This window comes from Triturus cristatus, chromosome 1_2 (genome assembly GCF_964204655.1).
Source record: "Triturus cristatus chromosome 1_2, aTriCri1.1, whole genome shotgun sequence".
Taxonomy (NCBI): Eukaryota; Metazoa; Chordata; class Amphibia; order Caudata; family Salamandridae; genus Triturus; species Triturus cristatus.
This window is the reverse complement of record NC_140580.1, coordinates 844,345,482-844,365,358: the sequence shown is the minus strand read 5'-3', so window position 1 is coordinate 844,365,358 and position 19,877 is coordinate 844,345,482. Positions and strand designations below refer to the sequence as shown.

The window sequence follows — 19,877 nt, the reverse complement described above, 5'->3', positions numbered from 1 at the left end:
GCGAGCACTGGTATTCAAGCGATTGCTGAAACCCCAGTAAACAGCCATGCTCTCCGACAGGCCTCTGAGTTAGTTAATCCAGCGGCCAACCCCCCTAAGACCTCACATGGCGTACAAGTTAATGAAAGTAGAAAGGCCATTGATTCTCTGCCGACCCCGGATCAACAAGGATTGTCATATACCCCTGGTCCCGGCGTAAAAAATATTGGTACCTCTAGGCCCGACCTGCCCCCAGCTTGCGCCCCGTTTGTGGCGGTCCTTATCAATGTTCCACAAGTTAAAGAAACTGGCCGTAACCATAGTGAAACCCATGTTTCTTTGAAAAATAAGACTGTGGATTGGCTGCACCGGGAATGCGACTTTCCAGTAGCCTTGGCAAAGGATATCATAAGTACTAGAAGAGTTGATTGGATTGGGAGCTCTCGTAAGACTTGTGGGGGTGACTGTATTATAGTTAATTTCCGTAACCCCCACCTTGCTTCCACAGCTCTGCTAAGAGCGCAATCCTCTTCCTCATTGGACCAAGGGATATCCCTTTGGCCTCTAGGGTATTTCTATAGGCATCATAATACCCGTCCAAATACTGTACATACTGGGGCGAGGGAAAGAGTTAAGTATGTTCCCCCTGGTCCTATCTTCACCACGGCAAACCGATTTGAAGCATTGAGCGGACTAGATGGGAATGATTGACTGGGGCCAGATTTGTTTGAGTCAACTATTGTGGCTAATATCACGGGAGGTAAGGGAGGGAACAACGCAGTGAGGGTACCAGACTCAGTGGATGCTAGTGGGATTGGTATTACCGGTGGGAAGTTTGGCCACTGTGAAGGAGAGAACTGTGCCCCTCTGTCCATTGACCAGCCCCGCAGTCCCACTCCTTCTGATTCCATCAGCCCTTCTTCCCGTCTTAGATCCCGGAGGCAGAGTGTCTGCTCGATTGCTAGTTGGAATATTGCTGGACATTCCTCTAAGATCACCTGTCCAGGATGGGTTGAATTTATTAACACTTTTAATATTTTATGTTTTCAGGAAACCTGGTGTGTTGACCCAATCAATTACAATGGCTTTGTTTCTTATAACCTACCAGCTGTGGCCTCATTATCGGGTAGAGCTAAGGGTGGGTTATTGGTTATGATTGCTGTAGATATACCTGTCAAAGTCAAAAAACACGTGTTGGTTGGTACACATTCCCAGATTTTATGGCTTCAACAGGAGCAGGACAGGAATATGCTTTTAATCAATTTTTATAATAACGTCTTTGACAACTCAAGGTACCAGGTTGCACTTGCATTAGAATCCGCTATGGAAGATATAGTAACTAAATTTGATATTGTTTTTGATATCATCTGGGTGGGAGACTTTAATACAGTGGTGTGTCCTCTTGCCACCCAACGGGTATGCGGCTTTGTTGATTGTTGGGGGGATGGTGTCCTCCATTTCCCTCACAACTTATATGGTAATTCTTTGAACAAAATTTTAACAACATATGACATGGAAATATCGGTTAACAAGACTAATAACTCAGGCGAAGTTGTCCCCACTTATACGGGAAGGAACGCCAATACAGTGATTGATTTTATCTGCCTATCATCTGGTATCGCTCCAAGGTGTTCTACCCCCGTGGTTGTAGACAACATGATTAGCGACCACAATTGTATCACTGCCGAGTTAACCTTATGGAAGGAACGACCTGTGTCTGTTCCATGTATTATTACCAATATTGAGCCCCATCGCCCTAACGGTATTCGTATTAGATGGAATGGCAACAAAGCGGACATTCAGTCTAATGCCATTGTGTCAAAGTGCCTTACAGAAATAGTTACTATATTAGAATGTGAGGAGGGAAATGCTGAAATCTTGCATACTTTTACCAACCTTAATTTAATTATAGACAGCAACTTCACTGTATCGCACAAGGGTACGAAACACCAGCCCAAGGGATGGTTTGACCATGCCTGCACTATTGCACTTAAAAAACTCAAAATAGCATTGTCAGATGAGAAGAGAGATATTGGAACCATCAGGGAATTACGAGGGATTTATCAGACGGCTATCAAGTCTAGGAAAACTGAACTAAAACAAGAGGCTTGGGAAAAATTGGATCAAGCAGCCTCCACAGCGGATTCTTCTCTATTTTGGGCAACAGTCAATAGCCCCTTTTTGAAGGATGAAAAGATCCCAGAATTAACTGCAAATGTTAGTTCGGAGAGTTGGGTCACCCATTTCTCCAAGATTTTTGATTCGACCAGAACCAGAGAATCCCATGACGACAGATGGCCTGTTATATCCTTGGACATTACTATTGCCGAAGTGTGGGATAGTATTAAATCCAGCAAGGGTGGGAAAGCCCAGGGACCTGATGGGGTTCCTATTGATGTATACAAAACAGTACCTGAATTATGGGGCCCACTGCTTACAAACGTTTTTAATACTGCCGTACGTACTGGGGTTCCACACACTTGGGAAGAATCCATTATCGTACCGATTTTCAAGAAAGGAGACAGGGGGGATGCAAAGAATTACCGCCCAATATCCCTCCTGGACTCCTCGGTGAAAGTCATGAGCCGGGTACTCATGGTCAGGTTAGAAGAATGGGCCGAGTCCAATAATATCCTTGCTGATTCCCAATACGGCTTCAGGCAGGGCAGAGGAACATTAGAACAATGCCTCAACCTTGATTTAATTATAGGCAAATATACCAAGGCTAAAAAAGGATCTCTCTATCTCTGCTTCGCAGATTTGAGTAGTGCTTTTGATATGGTGGATCACAATATCCTATGGACCACGTTATTGGAAATGGGGGCTCCAGAAGCAATTGTTTACTTTCTAGCGAGACTTTATGCCAAATTAAATTCTAGTGTTCGCTATGGTCAGGCCGGTGAGTGTACCCCCAAGTTTAGGGTTAGACGGGGAATTAGGCAAGGGTGTGTGCTTGCCCCTTTGCTTTTTATCCTTTTTATCAACAAAGTGGACGCAGTTTTAAAGGAGATCGCGGCTGACGCACCAAAAATAAAAGATTTCAGCGTACCCGTTCTCCTCTACGCGGACGACGCTGTAATTTTGTCTAGGACCCCTATTGGCCTACAGCGTCTGATGGACAGGTTCCTGCTGTTCATCAACGATAGAAAGCTGTTGATTAACAAGACTAAAACCTTCATTATGGAGTGCGGGGCGATATGTAAAAAACCTCATGCTTACTTTTTAGAAGGTCATAAGGTGTCAACAGTGGAATCTTTTAATTACCTTGGCATCACCTTTTCTAAATCAGGCAGCTGGACTAGTGAGATTAATAATGTCCAGGCTAGGATGGCAAAAAGCTCGCATGGGGTGTTCAAATTCGCTACAAAGATTGGAGATAAACGGATCAAAGATATGTTGACGATCTTTCAAATGAGATGTTTATCTGTGGCCCTTTATGGAGCCGGAGTGTGGGGGCATACTAAGACAGGGAACCTGCAAGTAGAGGAAAACCTCTTTCTAAAAAGGTTGTTGTGTCTGCCCAAATCTGCCACAAATGATTTGGCCCATAGAGAACTAGGTATCTCCCACCTCTCCGATTTACTGGCACTAAGGCCTTTAATGTTGTGGCGTTCTGTATGGTTAAAAGAAGAGACCCCCCTAAGCAGAGCAATCATTGGAGATTGTCTCACCATTGATGGCCACATGAAAATTCCTTGGATTAAATATGTCATAAACTGTTACTTCGAGATTTATGGTATTAGTCTTAAAGACGACTGTAACGCCTCCTCCAGTCTGTCTAAAAAAGTGATGAAATCAGTTTTTATGAATTTTACGCTAGAGCAAAGGGAAAAAACTAGTAGTAATTTAAGTACATGTATGTTTTATAGTAAATTTTGTGAAAATGAGGGTTTTCAGCCATATCTGAGTCTAGTCACTCGACCCTCCCACAGGTATGTTATCACCAGATTAAGGTTTGGGATAGTTCATCATCTTGTGGCTTACCCGTGTATTAAAAAACACCCGGTAGGCCCATGCCCTTGTGATAACGTATCAGCTCAAAGCACCATGCACTTTCTTTTGTCTTGTAACCTTTATGATAATTACCGTCGAGCCTATCTCAAACCTATCTTTTTAAAATATGGAGTAAGGAATAGACAAGATGCTATGAAGCTGCTTTTTAAACCACATCCCGACGTATGCTTTTTTACTGCAACCTTCCTCCTATTAGCTATCAAAGTAAGGCCTGGTATGCTTTTTTAATTATTTATATTCATAAATCATGTAACCTGTCTACATTTTTAATCATGAACTGTTTGGTGTATTTGTTTTGCTTTTATGGACTTGTGTTTTAAGCTCCGAATAAAGCCTTATGAAATAGTTATATGGATCTGCAGCCATGTTATTAAATAGTTATATGGATCTGCGGCCATGTTATTAAATAGTTATATGGATATGCGGCCATGTTATTAAATAGTTATTATTTAGCAGATCATTCTTACTCCTGAAATGCTTACAAACAAAAGTGCACTCATTTGCCTTCATTCACTCCTATTTAATAGCCTGAAGAACACTGGTCCAGGAGGGCTGGATCCATGCTATTGTCTCACTATAAACACTGACTAAGTAAGTGAGCTCCATATAGATTCATTATCTGTAAACTGATCTTAAGTGTATTGGTGAAATTTCGGACGTAGACCTGAGCTGGACATCCATGACCTATAATGACATGTTTTTACGTGGGTAGTAGGCCAAGTCCTGGTTTCAGTAGGAAACCTGCCCTGGCCAATGAGGAGTTAAACGTCCGGAGTTCAAAACTGTTGCATCTCATGGGTAGAAAGGTGCGGACAAAATTAACTTCCTGGTGCTGGCGGAGCGTCGCCCCACTGCTTTTCAGCAGTGTAAGAAAAAATAAAATGAAAACTCAATGCTATCATTTTTATTTTCTTGTTGCGGGTGCCGCAGCTTTGCGAGGCAGGGCGGGGCTGCTCTGCTAAAAGAGTAGGGGAGGGGAGGAGTGGCTTTCACTCCCTACTTGCGCATTAATGTTTGGCAGGCCGTCTCGGGCCGGCCAAACATTCATGCACACATAGCATGTTGTCCACCTAGCCTGCATTTCAGCCTGGGTGGAGAACATGCCCAGGCCCCCAGTCTCTGTGTGAGCACAGAACCACGGCGCTCAGACCAATCACAACGCTGCATCACATTTTTCTCTTTTTTGTGCCAGTGTTATGAAATTAGGTATGGATAAGAAGTTTTGGCATCAGTGCACCCTACAAATACATATATCGTTACATAGCATAACACATACCCAGCACATTATACATAAAATACATAACATAACAAGGGCAGGAGTAGAGGAAGGATATGGTGACTAGTCATCCTTCGCTTGTTTCTAGAGCCGGTAAGGAGCTTAAATAATGCAGATGGCTAGTGCCTGAGCTGAAAATACAGAGAGAAGACCCGATTCTCAGCACAATGGAGTACTTGCTCGCTTTTGAGAAGTGCGGATAGTCTCCCGTTACAAGCAATAAAACCATTACTAATAAGTGCTGGTACTCTCCCGTTACAAGAATTGAAACCATTACTGATAAGTGCTACTCCTCTCCTATTGCAAGTGGTACACAATTTTTGAGAATTGGTGATACTCTCCCGTCACAAGCAATACACCCTCACTGAGAAGTGCTGATACTCTCCTGTTACAAGCATTAAAACCCTCACTGATAAGTGCTGGTACTCTCCTAGTGCAAGTCTGACACATTTTGAGAAGTGCTGGTGCTCTCCTAGTGCAAGTGTGACACATTCTGAGAAGTGCTGGTGCTCTCTCAATACAAGTGTTACACCATTACACGTATTAAAACCATTACTGAGAAGTGCTGGCCAGCGTGCTTTATCTGAGCCATTGGTTGCCAGTGGAGGCCACTGGCATCCATTTTGGAAGCTGGGACTTATTTTATTTATTCAGACATTTCCCGAGAGTAAGAGAGGGAAAAACACACAAAGGGAAAAGAAGGAGGATGACAAAGACGGAAAAACCGTCACAAAGGGAGTGAGATAAAGGTGCAGGGAGTCTCTGTCAGTGTATTAAGGATGTTCCGGACCCAATGAGACCTACCAGTTGGGGACACACATAGGCAGTCTTACTGCATCCGCGTCCATCACCTCGGGCTAGGAACCATTCCGGGGCTACAAGCTCTGGTGTGTCAATGTCTAAATACTCCTCAGGCTCTCAGCCACAGGCTTGTCATCACCAATCTCCACTACTCCGTCAGCTGCGTATCGTTGATGTCCATCTGAACTTTCAGATTGTTCTTTGTCAAGATGGCAGCCAGCGCTTGCATACAGTTATTAAATAAGGGATGAGAGAAGCAGTACCATGGGATCTACATGAGCCTATGGAGTCTAGATCAACCAGCTTAGAGAAATGCTGACCAAGGTGTTTTATCTATCTCTCCACCTCCTATGACTGTGTCCACACTTCCTCGTCCTGCCACTACGTCTAACAGTGCTGGGGTGTGGTCTCCATGTGAATCACAGTGTTGAAGCCTGTCAACAGCTTAAATAAAATCAGGACTGCCAACCACTCCTTGATGCTAGCCCAGAGTAGACAGCCTCTGAGGCTGCCAGACCAGCTTCTATCATCTGCCTGGGAGGGAAGCCTGACTTATGGCTGTCAAGCGACGGATGAGTTTCCAAGAGCCTGTGCAGTCACTCACAGATGATGGCCTCCATTATCTTATGGACAACAGGAGGGTTGGAAATCCGCTGCTAAGTCCAGGTTCCAACAGTCGTGTTGCCACTGCTACTCTGAAGGAAGTGGAGACCTTGCCCTTAGGAAAAGCACAATTGAGGATCATTGTGACCGGTGTGGTGACCTGATCTGCAAGCATCTTCAGTGTGGAGGCCAAACAGCAGTGAGGAAGAATAGTTCAGTTTGAATGGTAGATGCTTCACTTGTCCCAGTGTTGTTTTTTTGTGTTCCACCGAGGAAGGTGATGCCAACATCTGGGTTTAGTGGTTCGAATGTCATGGGCTCATGAGAGCTTTTTGTTTCTCCATGTTCGATGCTTTCTTATGGCTTGGCTAGCGTGGAAATGATTTCCATAATCAAGAGGCTCACAATTCTATAACCCGTGAGAATGGGACATGTGGGAAGTCTTTGTTAGCATAAATCACCATGTTATACCATGTTAGAAGATGAAGGAGAAGTTACTAGCTGCAGTGACTTCAAAGAAGCTAAGATTTGTGTATTCTTAGAGGAAATGATCATGCCTGCTGTAAGGAGGATGCTATTATTCTGTACACTGCTTGGTAGAGACTTCTAGCTTCTGCTGGAAGGGAACTTTGTGGAACTATGATTTGTCTAAAGAAATCATAAATCACTGACTGAATTTAAAGCACTACTGCGTGGAATCCCTCCTTTATGATAATTAAGGTTACCCTGAATTCACGATAAATAACCCAGCAAGGATGATGGCACTTTTGAGAGTGTTGCTCCCTTTTAAAGGTACCCATTTTTAGACAAGAGTAGGCACAGTGCCGCCCTACCAGAAATAGCTAAGAACTTTGATGCCTTCATTTATAAGGCACTTGGCTATTGAGAGGAAACTAACACTGAGACAGGGAATATATTAGGATAGGAAAACAAATGTACTGGACAGAGAATAGATCTGATCAGGGGCATGGACTACACTGACACTGGTGATGGGAACACAAAAACACTAGGGTCATGATTACAAGTTTTCTGGCCTTTGCTGTTGGGTAACGGAGGTTGGGGAGATGACTCTCCTATTACGGCCAATGGCCCTGCACCAAAAAAAACAACACTTACAAGATTTGTTCCCAGAATGAGGAGCAGCCATATGGACCTGAGAATACGGATTCTTTTTCCACTGCTTTTCCCAATTCCGGGGACAGATCCGCTGACATTTTTTGCCAGCCTCAGAGGGTGGCAGAAATCAGTCGGAGCGCTGGTATGGGTCATGGTGGGGATGGAGTGAGCCTGCGGCCAGGGCGGGCACCGCCAGCTTGATTCTAGAGGGAGGCATTGTGGGTTCCTCCTCAGTGGTAGAGCAAAGGGCAGGCAGTGTTCCTGTCCACACTCCCTTCCACTGTCCCTGCAGCAGTTTCACCGGGTCTGGTGGCCCCTGTCCTGGAACTACTGAGTCCACAGACCCCAGGCTCCCTGTAAACACCTGGAGCAGTATCCCGTCGGGACTGGGACACTGTCACTCATAATCAAGGCCTGGGTGAGGAGAAAGACTGAAACTGACACTGATAGCGGGGCTCAGGGCACTCGGACACCTCGGCACAGAGGGACGGCCAGTGTACAGGAACAAAAGTGACAGTCAGGGAACACGCCGACAGTGAAACACAGAAGACTACAACACTACAAAGGAGGGACACTTCATGTATAGGGCGGGGAGGCATTTATACTGGACAACAGAGCTATAACCGGTGGGACAGCGATACATATGCAGCAGGCAGGGACTAAACCGACACTGAAAGAAACAGACACTGTCCTCAGGAGAAATGAACAGTAAGACAGCGCCAACAACACACCACTACACTGAAAGAAAGATGGCCGCCACGGTAACTAAGACAGAAGCAGTGGCGTAACACAGGCCCCCGCAGTGCGGGGGGTCCCAAGCACCAGGGGGCCCCCTCAGCACAGCACTCTGGCTGCAGGGCTCCTGATTGAGCCTGGAGGCCCCCCCCCCCCAGGTGCCTTGCAGGGAGACCCCCTCAAGGTTCGTTACACCAGTGGACAGAAGACGCAGATAAAGGGAAAGGGCGCCACATCACATGCACTGGGACAAGGAGTCATGTACACTGAGACAAAAGTGTATGACCATTAACTCAGAGAGACAGGTACACTGGGGCTGGCCGACTGGACTAGGGCAACGCCCTCTACGCCGGAACCACCGACAAGCTCCAGAAGAGACTCCAGCGGATCCAGAACGCCTCAGCCAGACTCATCCTCGACATCCCACGGAACAGCCACATCTCCGGACACCTGAGAGACCTGCACTGGCTCCCCGTCAACAAAAGAATCACCTTCCGGCTCCTCACCCACGCACACAAAGCCCTTCACGATCAAGGCCCGAGCTACCTTAACAACCGAATCAACTTCTACGCTCCCAAACGCCACCTCCGATCTGCCAGCCACGCCCTCGCCGCCGTCCCACGCATCCGTAGAGCCACAACAGGAGGAAGGTCCTTCTCCTACCTGGCCGCCAAGACCTGGAACTCCCTCCCGGCCGACCTGCGCCTGACCCAAGACCACCTCTCCTTCAGGAAGAAGCTCAAGACCTGGCTGTTCGAGCAGTAACGCCCCCCCCCCCCCCCCCTCTAAGCGCCTTGAGACCCTACGGGTAGGTAGTGCGCTCTATAAATGTCTTTGATTGATTGATTGATTGATTGACTAATTCACTTCGAGAGGGAATAAACAGACAGCGAGCCAGGGAATACTCCACCACTGAGACATGACTACTGGACATAGGTTACACTGGGGCCAAGAATTTACACGGAGACTTGAATGTGAACACAGACATGCTTCTGGGACTGGGAAACACTGAAGCAGACACACTACAATATAGCCTGTGATAACAACGGAAGCAGGGAGACTGACTTCATGGCAGCTGGCCAGCATTTAGAAAAATTGGGACTCTCAGTGCCCTGGGATCACTTCTGCCTTCAGCAGCAAAGCTGTTATCTAGAAGAGGCGAGCTCTCATTAAGTAAAGAAATCAGCGAAAATCAGAAGGGAAGGATACGTTTAGAAGAAGGTAGCTTCTTAATAGATGAGGATCAAGGGCCATATTATGGAAGTGTCCCGGGGGGTGCACGGGTGTTGCGCACCTCCGGGGCACTTTGGTTTTACATCCCCTTCTGTAATACCAATAATGCTGTCGCACATAAAGCGCCAGCGCTGTCATCAGAGGGCATTCCTTCATTTGCATGGGGGCATGGCCCCATGCAAATGAGGGAATCCCTATGGATCTGCGCCCGTGCTGTATTATAGATGTGGGTGCAGAGGCAAAGAAGCTGCCAGGAGGTACACTGACAGTCTATCCCCTGATGGCATCCCTCTGGAGGGGGACGTCTGGACCTCTCATATATCCTCTTGAAGGCGGGTCACTCACTGCACCTGACTGCAAGGGGATCTCAAATCCCCCTTTAAAGTGCAGGCGGGTTGCCGCCTGCACTGTGAAACACGGAGCAGCTTCAAAGGAGCCGGTCTGTTTTTCACATGAATGCACTGTCCCCGGGGCAGTGCGAATTTGTGGTTGCCCTGGGGGCAGCACACTCCAGGTAATAGGGCGAACTTTCCCTGTTTGCGTCCGGTGCACCTGTTTTAAGGTGCGCCAGCGCAAACACGGAAAGTGCGCCCGTTACATAATAGGGCCCCAGGTTGGATATAGCATTGGAGCTTTCAATATTAGAGGGTCTTCTATGATTTCAGACATAGGCTCTCCGTGGGTGAGGTGCCTGGTTTCAGAGTTGGCCTCTCAGTGGAAGAGGACTCTGCTTGATTACAGGTTTGGATTTTCAGTGGTTGAGGGGCGTCTGATCTCTGAGCTGGGCTCTCCGTGTTTCAGCATTATAGTTGATTACAGATTTGCGATCACCATGGGAGAAGGTCCTGTCTGCTCTCAGAAGTAGGCCCCCCTTTGAGTGAGGTTATGGGTGGCCTTGAAGTTTGGCTCTCAGTGGACAGGGTGATCCCGAGGCAACCGGTGGGCACGGGTTACATCTGACTTTTAAAAAAGTAGCATGATACTGATGAGAATTGGATACTCACAAACTGAAAACCACCCTGACTTTAGAAAAATGTATCACTCACTGAAGGGGGCCGTTCAATCAATGAAGGGCATGTCTAACTTCAGAAACGTATGGGGATGTCCAACAGAGGTGGCCAATCAGTGAGCAGGTCCATACCTGACTTCAGAAGACTTCAGGGGTGTAACTCATTAGAAGAGGCCACTCAGTGAGAGTAGAGCTGTTTGTCATTGGGCATGGGTCATGCATAAGAACTTATCTATATCAATAATTATATAGCTTGAAAATCAGAGATACACATGATGCGCGTTATTCCACCACCAAGTAGTTGGGTCTGGAAATATTCTTTGAAACAAACAACATTTTATTTTGGCCACCAGTGGACCGAGTATGACCCGCTATGAGGCTGAAGGAGAGTCCATAATGTCAGGGTATGCATCTGCATTCTTCTTATTAGATCATTTTATTATGGGGCATAATTGGTATAATTATTATTTAATATCTGCTTTCCTTCAATGGGGAGTTGGGAGGATCACAAATCTGGACAAGTTTCAAGCGCAAAACAGTTTTTAAGTTAAGTAATGTTTCTTTTGCACATGAATCTATTGCAGACTCACATGTTCTGCATAGATCATGCAGTGGTGTTACCTTCTTGTGCAGAAGGGAGTGAAGAGTGAGTAACAGATTGTTCTGGTGTCGATGAATGTAACCACGGTGATTTTTCTTGGAACCTTGCTGTGGTCTGCTGTGCTGCACACCATGCTTGTGAGTATGGGTGGCTACCGTGTCTATATGCTGGTAGGGAAGCCCCTTTTAGACTGCCTCTAGTTTGCAAAACCCCCAGTGCCTTGCTGGCTTCATTTGCCTTCGTCATCTTTTCGATAGAATCATCTTCTGTTGGATCAAACAGTTGTTTACTCCTGACGGGTATTTCAATGACCTTAGACTGAATCTTCGTAGTTCTGTGTATTGCAGCTCTGAATGTTGCTGCATTTTGGGAAACTTCTTGCATTGCCACAATATACTTTCTAGCACAAGTATAAACTGGCTTTTCCTTTGTAGAGGGTTTAGTAGGAAGCATGCTTCCACCTCCTCCCCCTCCCCCTCTTGCAGAGCCCAATATGTGATAAATGTTATTTTCACGTGTTCATAATAATCAACCGCCAAAGCATCTGAGAGTGGCGATCTGGAAGGGTAAGATTCTATGTGGGCAAATAGTTTAAATAGTTCCCCAGATTCCGTCTCTGTGCTGATTGGTATGTGCCTATGTGTCCTTTTCCAGGCCCTGCTGTTGACTGTTGTCATTTCAGATTGTATCTTCATTCCCATCCTGTCCAACCGCCAAAGCATCTGAGAGTGGCGATCTGGAAGGGTAAGATTCTATGTGGGCAAATAGTTTAAATAGTTCCCCAGATTCCGTCTCTGTGCTGATTGGTATGTGCCCATGTGTCCTTTTCCAGGCCCTGCTGTTGACTGTTGTCATTTCAGATTGTATCTTCATTCCCATCCTGTCCAACCGCCAAAGCATCTGAGAGTGGCGATCTGGAAGGGTAAGATTCTATGTGGGCAAATAGTTTAAATAGTTCCCCAGATTCCGTCTCTGTGCTGATTGGTATGTGCCCATGTGTCCTTTTCCAGGCCCTGCTGTTGACTGCTGTTATTTCAGATTGTATCTTCATTCCCATCCTGTCCATACTCTGGCACTGGGGTTACTCACCAGCCTACGACCTTTTGAGAGTGTTTCAATGTCCTCCTTAGGTCTATTTTGACCTGTTCTGTCAGCGGTCGTTTTGTTGGCAGTAGGGATGCTATTTCAGCTTCCAGATGTTGTTTCTGTTTCCAGCACCAAAAGACGTGGCCAGCTTGACGACCTCTGTAACCCTCAATGTATTTTAAAGTTTCATAGCAGTAGTTTTCTCAGTAGACAATTTTCAATCTCAATCATCCTTTGAAGTTGGATTAATCTTCTTTGGCCTTTCCTTGCTCGTGCTTTTTGGCTTTGACCCAAAATAATTTTTCTTTCCAACGACACTTTCCTCTGCCAGTGTCTTCAATGTCGAAAGTTTGTGATTTGTTTAGCTTCAGAGGCTTACCTCCATGAGGCACTGCACTTTTCAGTTTTACTTACTTCGATAAAATATTTTGGGTATTAAATCTGGTACTTATAAATGATATGATCTTGTGGCTTCGACCTCTGAGTAATAACTGTATTACCCCGGTACCTCTTCAGTCCGCTCAATGCCATCGACGCCCTCCTCTTCTGGGAAACCCATGTACAGAATGGTTGGTTGTTGTGTTTGAATTATTCCTTAAACAAATTTCCTGTGCCCAGTGCTGGTCGTCCTCTTTGTTAATTATTTATTAACGCATTAGGTTTAAACAAAGAGTACAGAACACCACCCTCAGACTAATGTTCGCCGGGGAGGCATCGATTACACACGCTGAGCTCATCCAAGGTTTGGGTGCCAATTTTGACATTTAAAGGGAGTACTCCTCATAGTTTAGATTTCCAGATTGTCTTTGAAGGAATACAGAGAGAACAATTTCCCCGGGATCATTAATTCTCCAACATAGACCTTTTATGGTTGAAGATCACGTACAACCTGGCTCTTTCAATGTACAGCCAAATCGGCTTATCGACGCTGTCGGTTATCCTCAGTATTTAATACGGTCCTCTGCGCCATTCGGCCTACTGAAATCAGCCTGTGGTCGAAGGTTCAAATAACACTGCTTATTGTGAGGAATATTTTTTGGCCAACCACAAAGTGGGAGAATAATGCACAGCATGAGGATGCAGAACAGGTTAAGGTTGCAGAACCGTCATCATGAGAGTAGGTGATACTCACGGGAGATGAACTCCAAGTGTGCAGGGGTTAAGTCTGATTTCAGGCCAGTAGAGTGATAGTCACTGGAGGTGGCATTCAGTCGATGAGGATAGAAGGTGGATGCTGGCACCAGGGTTGGACACATTGCTAAAAGATGCTCAGCAGTGGTCTTTGACTGAGGCCATTCACAAGGAATGCAACAAAAATGACAAGATATAGGACGAGGAGGTAACTGATGGCAGACGTTTTTAAATGCATTGTTATGCCCCCCTGATAGTATGACACCATGGTAAGGGGTGGTACCTGGGGACAAAGGAATGCTCTACATAACATTTAGGTAGTAGGTGAGTTCTTTTGATGCATATTATAGGCTAGCTTTTTTCCCATCCTGGTTGTAGATTCTGTAAATGATACACAACACTTGATTGAATTTAAAACTCCTGTACATTTTTCGCTCAGAATTTGTTTTACTTACTTGTTTGGTGCATCTTTCTTTTGCAAAGCTGAGTAAAAAGGATATTAAAAAAAAACATTTTTGCGTGACCCTCACCAGAGGTGGTCACATAGTGAGTGAACGTTATGCCTGTTTGCATGAAAGTGGGTGATGCTCACCGGAGTAGATCACTACAAAGTGCCACTACGTATGAGCTCTGTACTCATTGAGGAGTTTAACTCCCGGTCAGTGCTCTCTCGGGAGTCCTAATCCTGTCATAGAATTGATTTGCTTTTTAATCTAATATCCATCCATCTGTTTCACGGGCAGTGCGCTCTGTCTGTTATTGATCTTTAATCTGTCTGCACTGACATTAATCATTTTGATATTACTCCTTCCAATCAAGTCTCCTTATGACTTTAAAATCTACTGTGACACATCCATCCCCCCTCACTCTCTCCATCAATTTTCATTTTAACTACCATTTCTCTTTTTTTATGTCCCCCTCCCTTTGGCATCTTTTTCTCTACCTTTTCATGGAATTCTTCTTTCACTATCACCATGGGGGTGCAGTACTCACTCTTGTGGGTTTAGCTTCCCTGTTTTAGGTAAATAAGGGCTGTGAGACAGAAGGACAGAAAGTTGAGTATACTTCTTGTGTATCTTCCTGAAACTTCCCTCTCATACTGAAATCGATGCAATATCATATTTATTGTAGGCAAATCACTTCAAAATGATTCCATCTTTTTAAAATTAGGATAAACCTATAATAAATTTACTACAAATCAAAAGCCAATTCATCAGATCACTGAAAAACAAATATTGTGAGCTTGAGAAAGCATAGAATGTGCTAGAGAGAGCCTTCATTATCACAGTTTTCATTCATACCATTGCATATTGAGGTCAAACGTATTTCATATGGCACCTCTTCTTTTCAAAAGAAGTCAGGTAAACAGGTGTGCTTTATTGCCATTTTGGTCACCCTTGAACAACAATTTCAAGGTTCTTGCAAACCAGAATCCCATGGCATATCAGAACATTTCACATAAAAATAGGTTGTGAAGCTCCATACATGGTGGGTGTTCTATCAAGGAATGCAATAACACTCTATATACTTGGATGTCTTAGGAAAATAATTTTCCATTGCAATCTCATTTACTTTGGCTTGGCCATTCTTTGATTTGATTCATGCTTTCTCCTAGGGCCATGGATTTCTGATAGAGGGTTTTTGCTAGCGGATAAGTAAAAAATGTTCTCTTGTGAACTGTAATTCTCATGAACATCAATATTATTACCCTTAGTTTGAGAAGGATTTTCACTTTAAAACAGGGACTTTTCAACCTCCTTAGAGAAATCGGACTCCAAAGTCACATGGAAAGGAGTTTGAAATTTATCTCGCAAGAAACCCCATCACCAAGTTTTAGCACCATCTAGCACTTGCTGGGAAAATATTGCCAGTCTGTGCAGAAAAACTATGCATGGTCGCACATGTACGAAAAGCACAAACCCCACTATGGGCAGCCAATAATCGTTATCTAGGATAAAATTTGTTCAGGTAATAAAATTTGCATGTCCTTCCTTTCAGCACCAAACTTAGCTTTAGATGCACATATCATATTTAATGTCTAATGAGTTTCAGTTTATGGCAGTCCATGTTCGGTGCTATTTTCTATGTAGACATTTGGTAGTGTAGTTGCATACTATGTTTATTGATCTTTTGAGATATTAACACCTTCTCTGTGTCACCTGATCCCATCTCTCGGCTTAGATGCTATATGCCTTTGTACCTCTTTTGCTCACCACCCATGTAAGTCTTGCTTAGTAAGTGAAGCATTACCTGTAAATGATGAGGCTGTTCATACAGATACCAATGCGTTGACAGCAAACCTATCTATTGCTGTTTCTAGAGTCGGCAGCCGCAGACCAAATAGATGATATGTTGCGGATTAAAAGATCAAGAGTTAAAAAAAACTCCCTTACTTAGTCAGAGAATTTCTTCACTCTATTGCTTTTCTCCTCCACTCTTCCTATTTTAGAGTCAAATTATTTCTCGCCAATGTTATCCCATCTTGGGGCCAAATCACCCAACACCATTATCTATTATCAACGAGAAGTCTGTGAAATTGCACCACGTTTTTCACTTTACAAGCAACAGCCAATGTAAATTCCAGACGATTAACCAACAAGAATCAATATACTGGCCCAATGTTCTAAACTGCAAAATACTGAACCGCTGCCAGCTCAAACTTCTAGAAAGTTTGGAAGGAAGTTCTTGAAATTGGCAAAGTTGGAAAGTTTTACCATAGCAATTTGTGGGGGAGTAAATTGGTCTAATGTACAGTTGTCTATTTTCTCCAGCAACATTGTGGCATCTGGACACAAAAGGCAAACCTTCTGTGGGTTCAAATTAAAACTATTTAGAACATTTTCACATCTTCTAAAACCTTTTTTAATGTCAATGATAAGCGTTTTCCAAATCATAAATAACTTTTTACAACGTTTAGAACATTTGGTACTATTTGGAAAATTCTGCATTTTCAATCATTTTTGCTATGAGGAAAGTTTCAGCTAATTTAATTTCACCTTTGTGCCTCTATTTTCTCCATATAGAGGTGTAGCTAATAATCTACACCACGCAAGCATTTTGAAAACTCTGCAACATCATAAAATTGATGAATTTTCAATTACATAGAACTGGCTGAATTGGGAAACACCTTTGTAATCTACCCAAGTATAAACAACCAGTGAAGGCCCACGCCACACTTCTTTGAATGTTCCTGTTGGTAAATTACCAATTGTCTTTATGGTACATACATACCTTGGGAGATGGTGGTTCTGTGTGTCGAGGGCCACCACCCACTCTCGGCAGTTCTATGCTATTGAAGAAGAGTTGGATGTGTCCATTGGCCTTCCTGAAAGACAAGACAGGAGAGAGTATGAACTCCGGGTTATGTTATGCTATGTTCCGTTATGCTACAATTCTTTTGGACACTTCAGCACATACATCTTCAAGGCTGTCTCAGGACACTGAGGTCTTGGAGACTGATTTAATAAATGACCCAATAATGTAATCATTTGCCCACACCTCGAGAATGTAAATTCCATGTTCCAAATTTAGCATAGTGCATCTTACAGAACCAGGTTTTTAAACTCTTCCTGGACCCAAATAATACCAATTCTTCAAAAATGATTGAAGAATGATTGAATGATGTTTCACCATCTCACATCCAGCACTGGAAACAAGATGCCCATTACCAGAGAGGTACCAATTGCAGAATCTGAGATTATTGAACACTCAATATCCAGTAGCGGCTCGCATAGGGCGTGCTGCGGGGCGGTGGGCTGGGGAGGGGCACGGTGGGAGGGTAGCAAACACGGACATACGATGGAACGGAGGAATGTAATAATCACTTTCCTCAGTTCCGTCCAATGTCCGTGTTTGCTATCCCCCCACCCTGCCCCTCCCCTGCCCCACCGCCCCGCAGCACGCCCTATGCGAGCCGCTACTGCCGATATCTCCCCAGAGGGTTGTATTAAAAGGAATCAGCATTTTACAGATTGCGTAGAAACACACCACTACACCAAAGGGTGGAAATTCTTCGAGCTACTGAAAATTCAAAATGCTAAAGTGTGAGCTTTGTATTATTCGAAGCAAAATTTTCAAATGACAATCAATTAATAGTAATGCTTTTTTTTCCAAAAATCTAAATAATGTGAGTTCTGAATTCGAAAATAAACTCTCAGAATTACAATTATTCATTGACTTTTAAATGAATTGCAACACGTGTCAAAAAGCATTTGCAATTCTGATTCACAATCAACATTCCAAATAACCATATTTTAGTATATGAAGTTGTGAAAATATTCATAGGGCAATGAAGTACCCAAAAATACTAATGTAAGCAGTACTGGTCGCATATGAGGGGTATATGTGAATAAAGCTTGTAAATTGCTTAAGGCATTATCTGCCATTGAACAGAAAATTCTAAGTTAAATATCATCAAATATTCTGGTATTATTTGTCTGTAAAATGCAATCCCCAAAACAATATCCTCAAATCATGTATCTTTGGAGAGTTTCCAGTGTGACCATCAAAGTTGTAAATAAGATTTTTCTCTTAGTTGTATGGTAACTCATAGTATACCCCCTCTCAAACGTCCTACTTCTAAATCCCTTTTCTCTTCCCTTATAATCTTATATCTAAAGTCTCTCCTTAAATATTGATTTACAAAGAACAAATATCCTGATGAGAAAAACAGCTGTCAAAAGAGTGAAGATTAATTAGATTACAATATTTTGCTAAACATATTTGTGATCTTATTAATGTTAATCGTTACTGTAATTATCAACAAAATTATTACCCTTAAAATATTTCATTACAAAAAAAGAAAAGGACAAGACGATATTAAATAAAACAAAAAGTACTGGCACATTAGAGTCAAAGTATTGTCGAGCTGATTCTTCCTTTAATCGTTATTCCATAAAGCAGAAATGCAAACCCTCAAATGCTAAGCAACAGATTACAAATATCAAATACAAAAATGAAAAACAAACTAACCAGAGAAGAAAAAACAAAAGGCGTAAATTAAAAATAATGAAACTGGAAGGCAAATACATTTAATACTAATTAGAAGATTGGAATGATGTTAACTCCATTGATGGCCATCAAGTGGCTCATGGCTAATAATGTCTGGTATAAGCCTTCTGCTCCAGCTTTCCAATGTTTGTCTTTCTGTTTCTCTCTTTTTAATTTAGAACATCCTATCCTCAGTGGGTGATTCTAATAGCCATACAGCCCTTCAGCATCTGGTTATGCTGGTTGGTAACGGCACTATCCCTCATTATAGGCTCTTGCATGTGGTTTGGGCTATCACTTGGGTTCAGGGATTTTAATAACCAGTATAGCCCTCAGCAGTAGGCTAGAAGTCTATATTAGAACACTTGAATGATGGGAGCTCCACTGAAGACAACGAAGTGGCTCAGGACTAATGACAGCTAGTTTATGCCTTCTGCTCCAACATTCCAATGTATTTCTATCTGTTTCTCCCTTTTTCATTTAGAACACACACCCTCAGTGGGTGGATTGTTCTAAACACCTTATAGCCCCTCTGGCTATACTAGTTGTTAAAAGCCCTTATAATAGACCCTCGACTGGGGTTCAGGCCTATGACTTAGGTTCAGGGCCATTGACAACCAGTATAACTCTCTGCAGTGGGCTATAAGGCTATAATATGCAATAAAATCATTAATCGAATGGTTTTGCATTCGGCTGCCTCTACAGAATTTCTGTGGCTTTATCATGTCTTATAAATGTTTGACAGACATCAGTTGTATATCAAATAAAGTGCTTTTAGTAGCTTTTTTTGGGCAGATATAGATTTGAGAAGAGTGACCCCATGGTTAGAAAGGAGGGATTTCTCCCTTCATGAGCTACATCCACAGCAGTAGCTGCATAAGTGGAACATGGTGCCGTTCTCAGCAGAAAAGAGCATAGTGGCCATCATCTGGTGTCCTACATAGATATCAGCTATTTGTCTACCGAGGAGGCTGATTTCAAATTCAGTTACTCTATTTCCGTCATATCCTCCATGGAAACCAGATGGCCTTTAACCACACCTTTGGAAAGACTTCTGTTAAGTATTCAAGCATGAGAAAACTTTCTAGCTTCCATCTAAAATGTCCATTGATCCGCCTACCATTCTATCATTCTATGAAAAATATCCAGTTTGATGCTTTGAAATGCAGGACCCTCAAAGGTCTGAGTACAATGGTCCGAGTGCAAGCTTGCTGTAATATTTTTAAAGTCATCCACCAATAACATCCATCCTATCTTCCTCTTTAAAACTAACTGGAGGATGCAAAAGCCTCAGGAGTAGAACG

At 43.5% G+C, this 19,877-nt stretch overlaps 1 protein-coding gene across 5 annotated transcripts in view; it reads right to left on the bottom strand.

Annotated features, from left to right (window-relative positions):
* RAP1GAP (RAP1 GTPase activating protein) overlaps positions 1–19,877 on the bottom strand; it is a 1,002,066-nt gene that overhangs the window by 302,570 nt on the left and 679,619 nt on the right. For all 5 annotated transcript variants that reach the window (XM_085608997.1, XM_085609001.1, XM_085608999.1 and 2 more), the window contains one exon: positions 16,816–16,909. Coding sequence is in view for 1 of the 5 variants with exons in the window: in XM_085609001.1 (XP_085465127.1) it covers positions 16,816–16,909 (94 nt within the window). In the remaining 4 variants the exon portion in view is untranslated. The remainder of the gene's footprint in view (positions 1–16,815; positions 16,910–19,877) is intronic.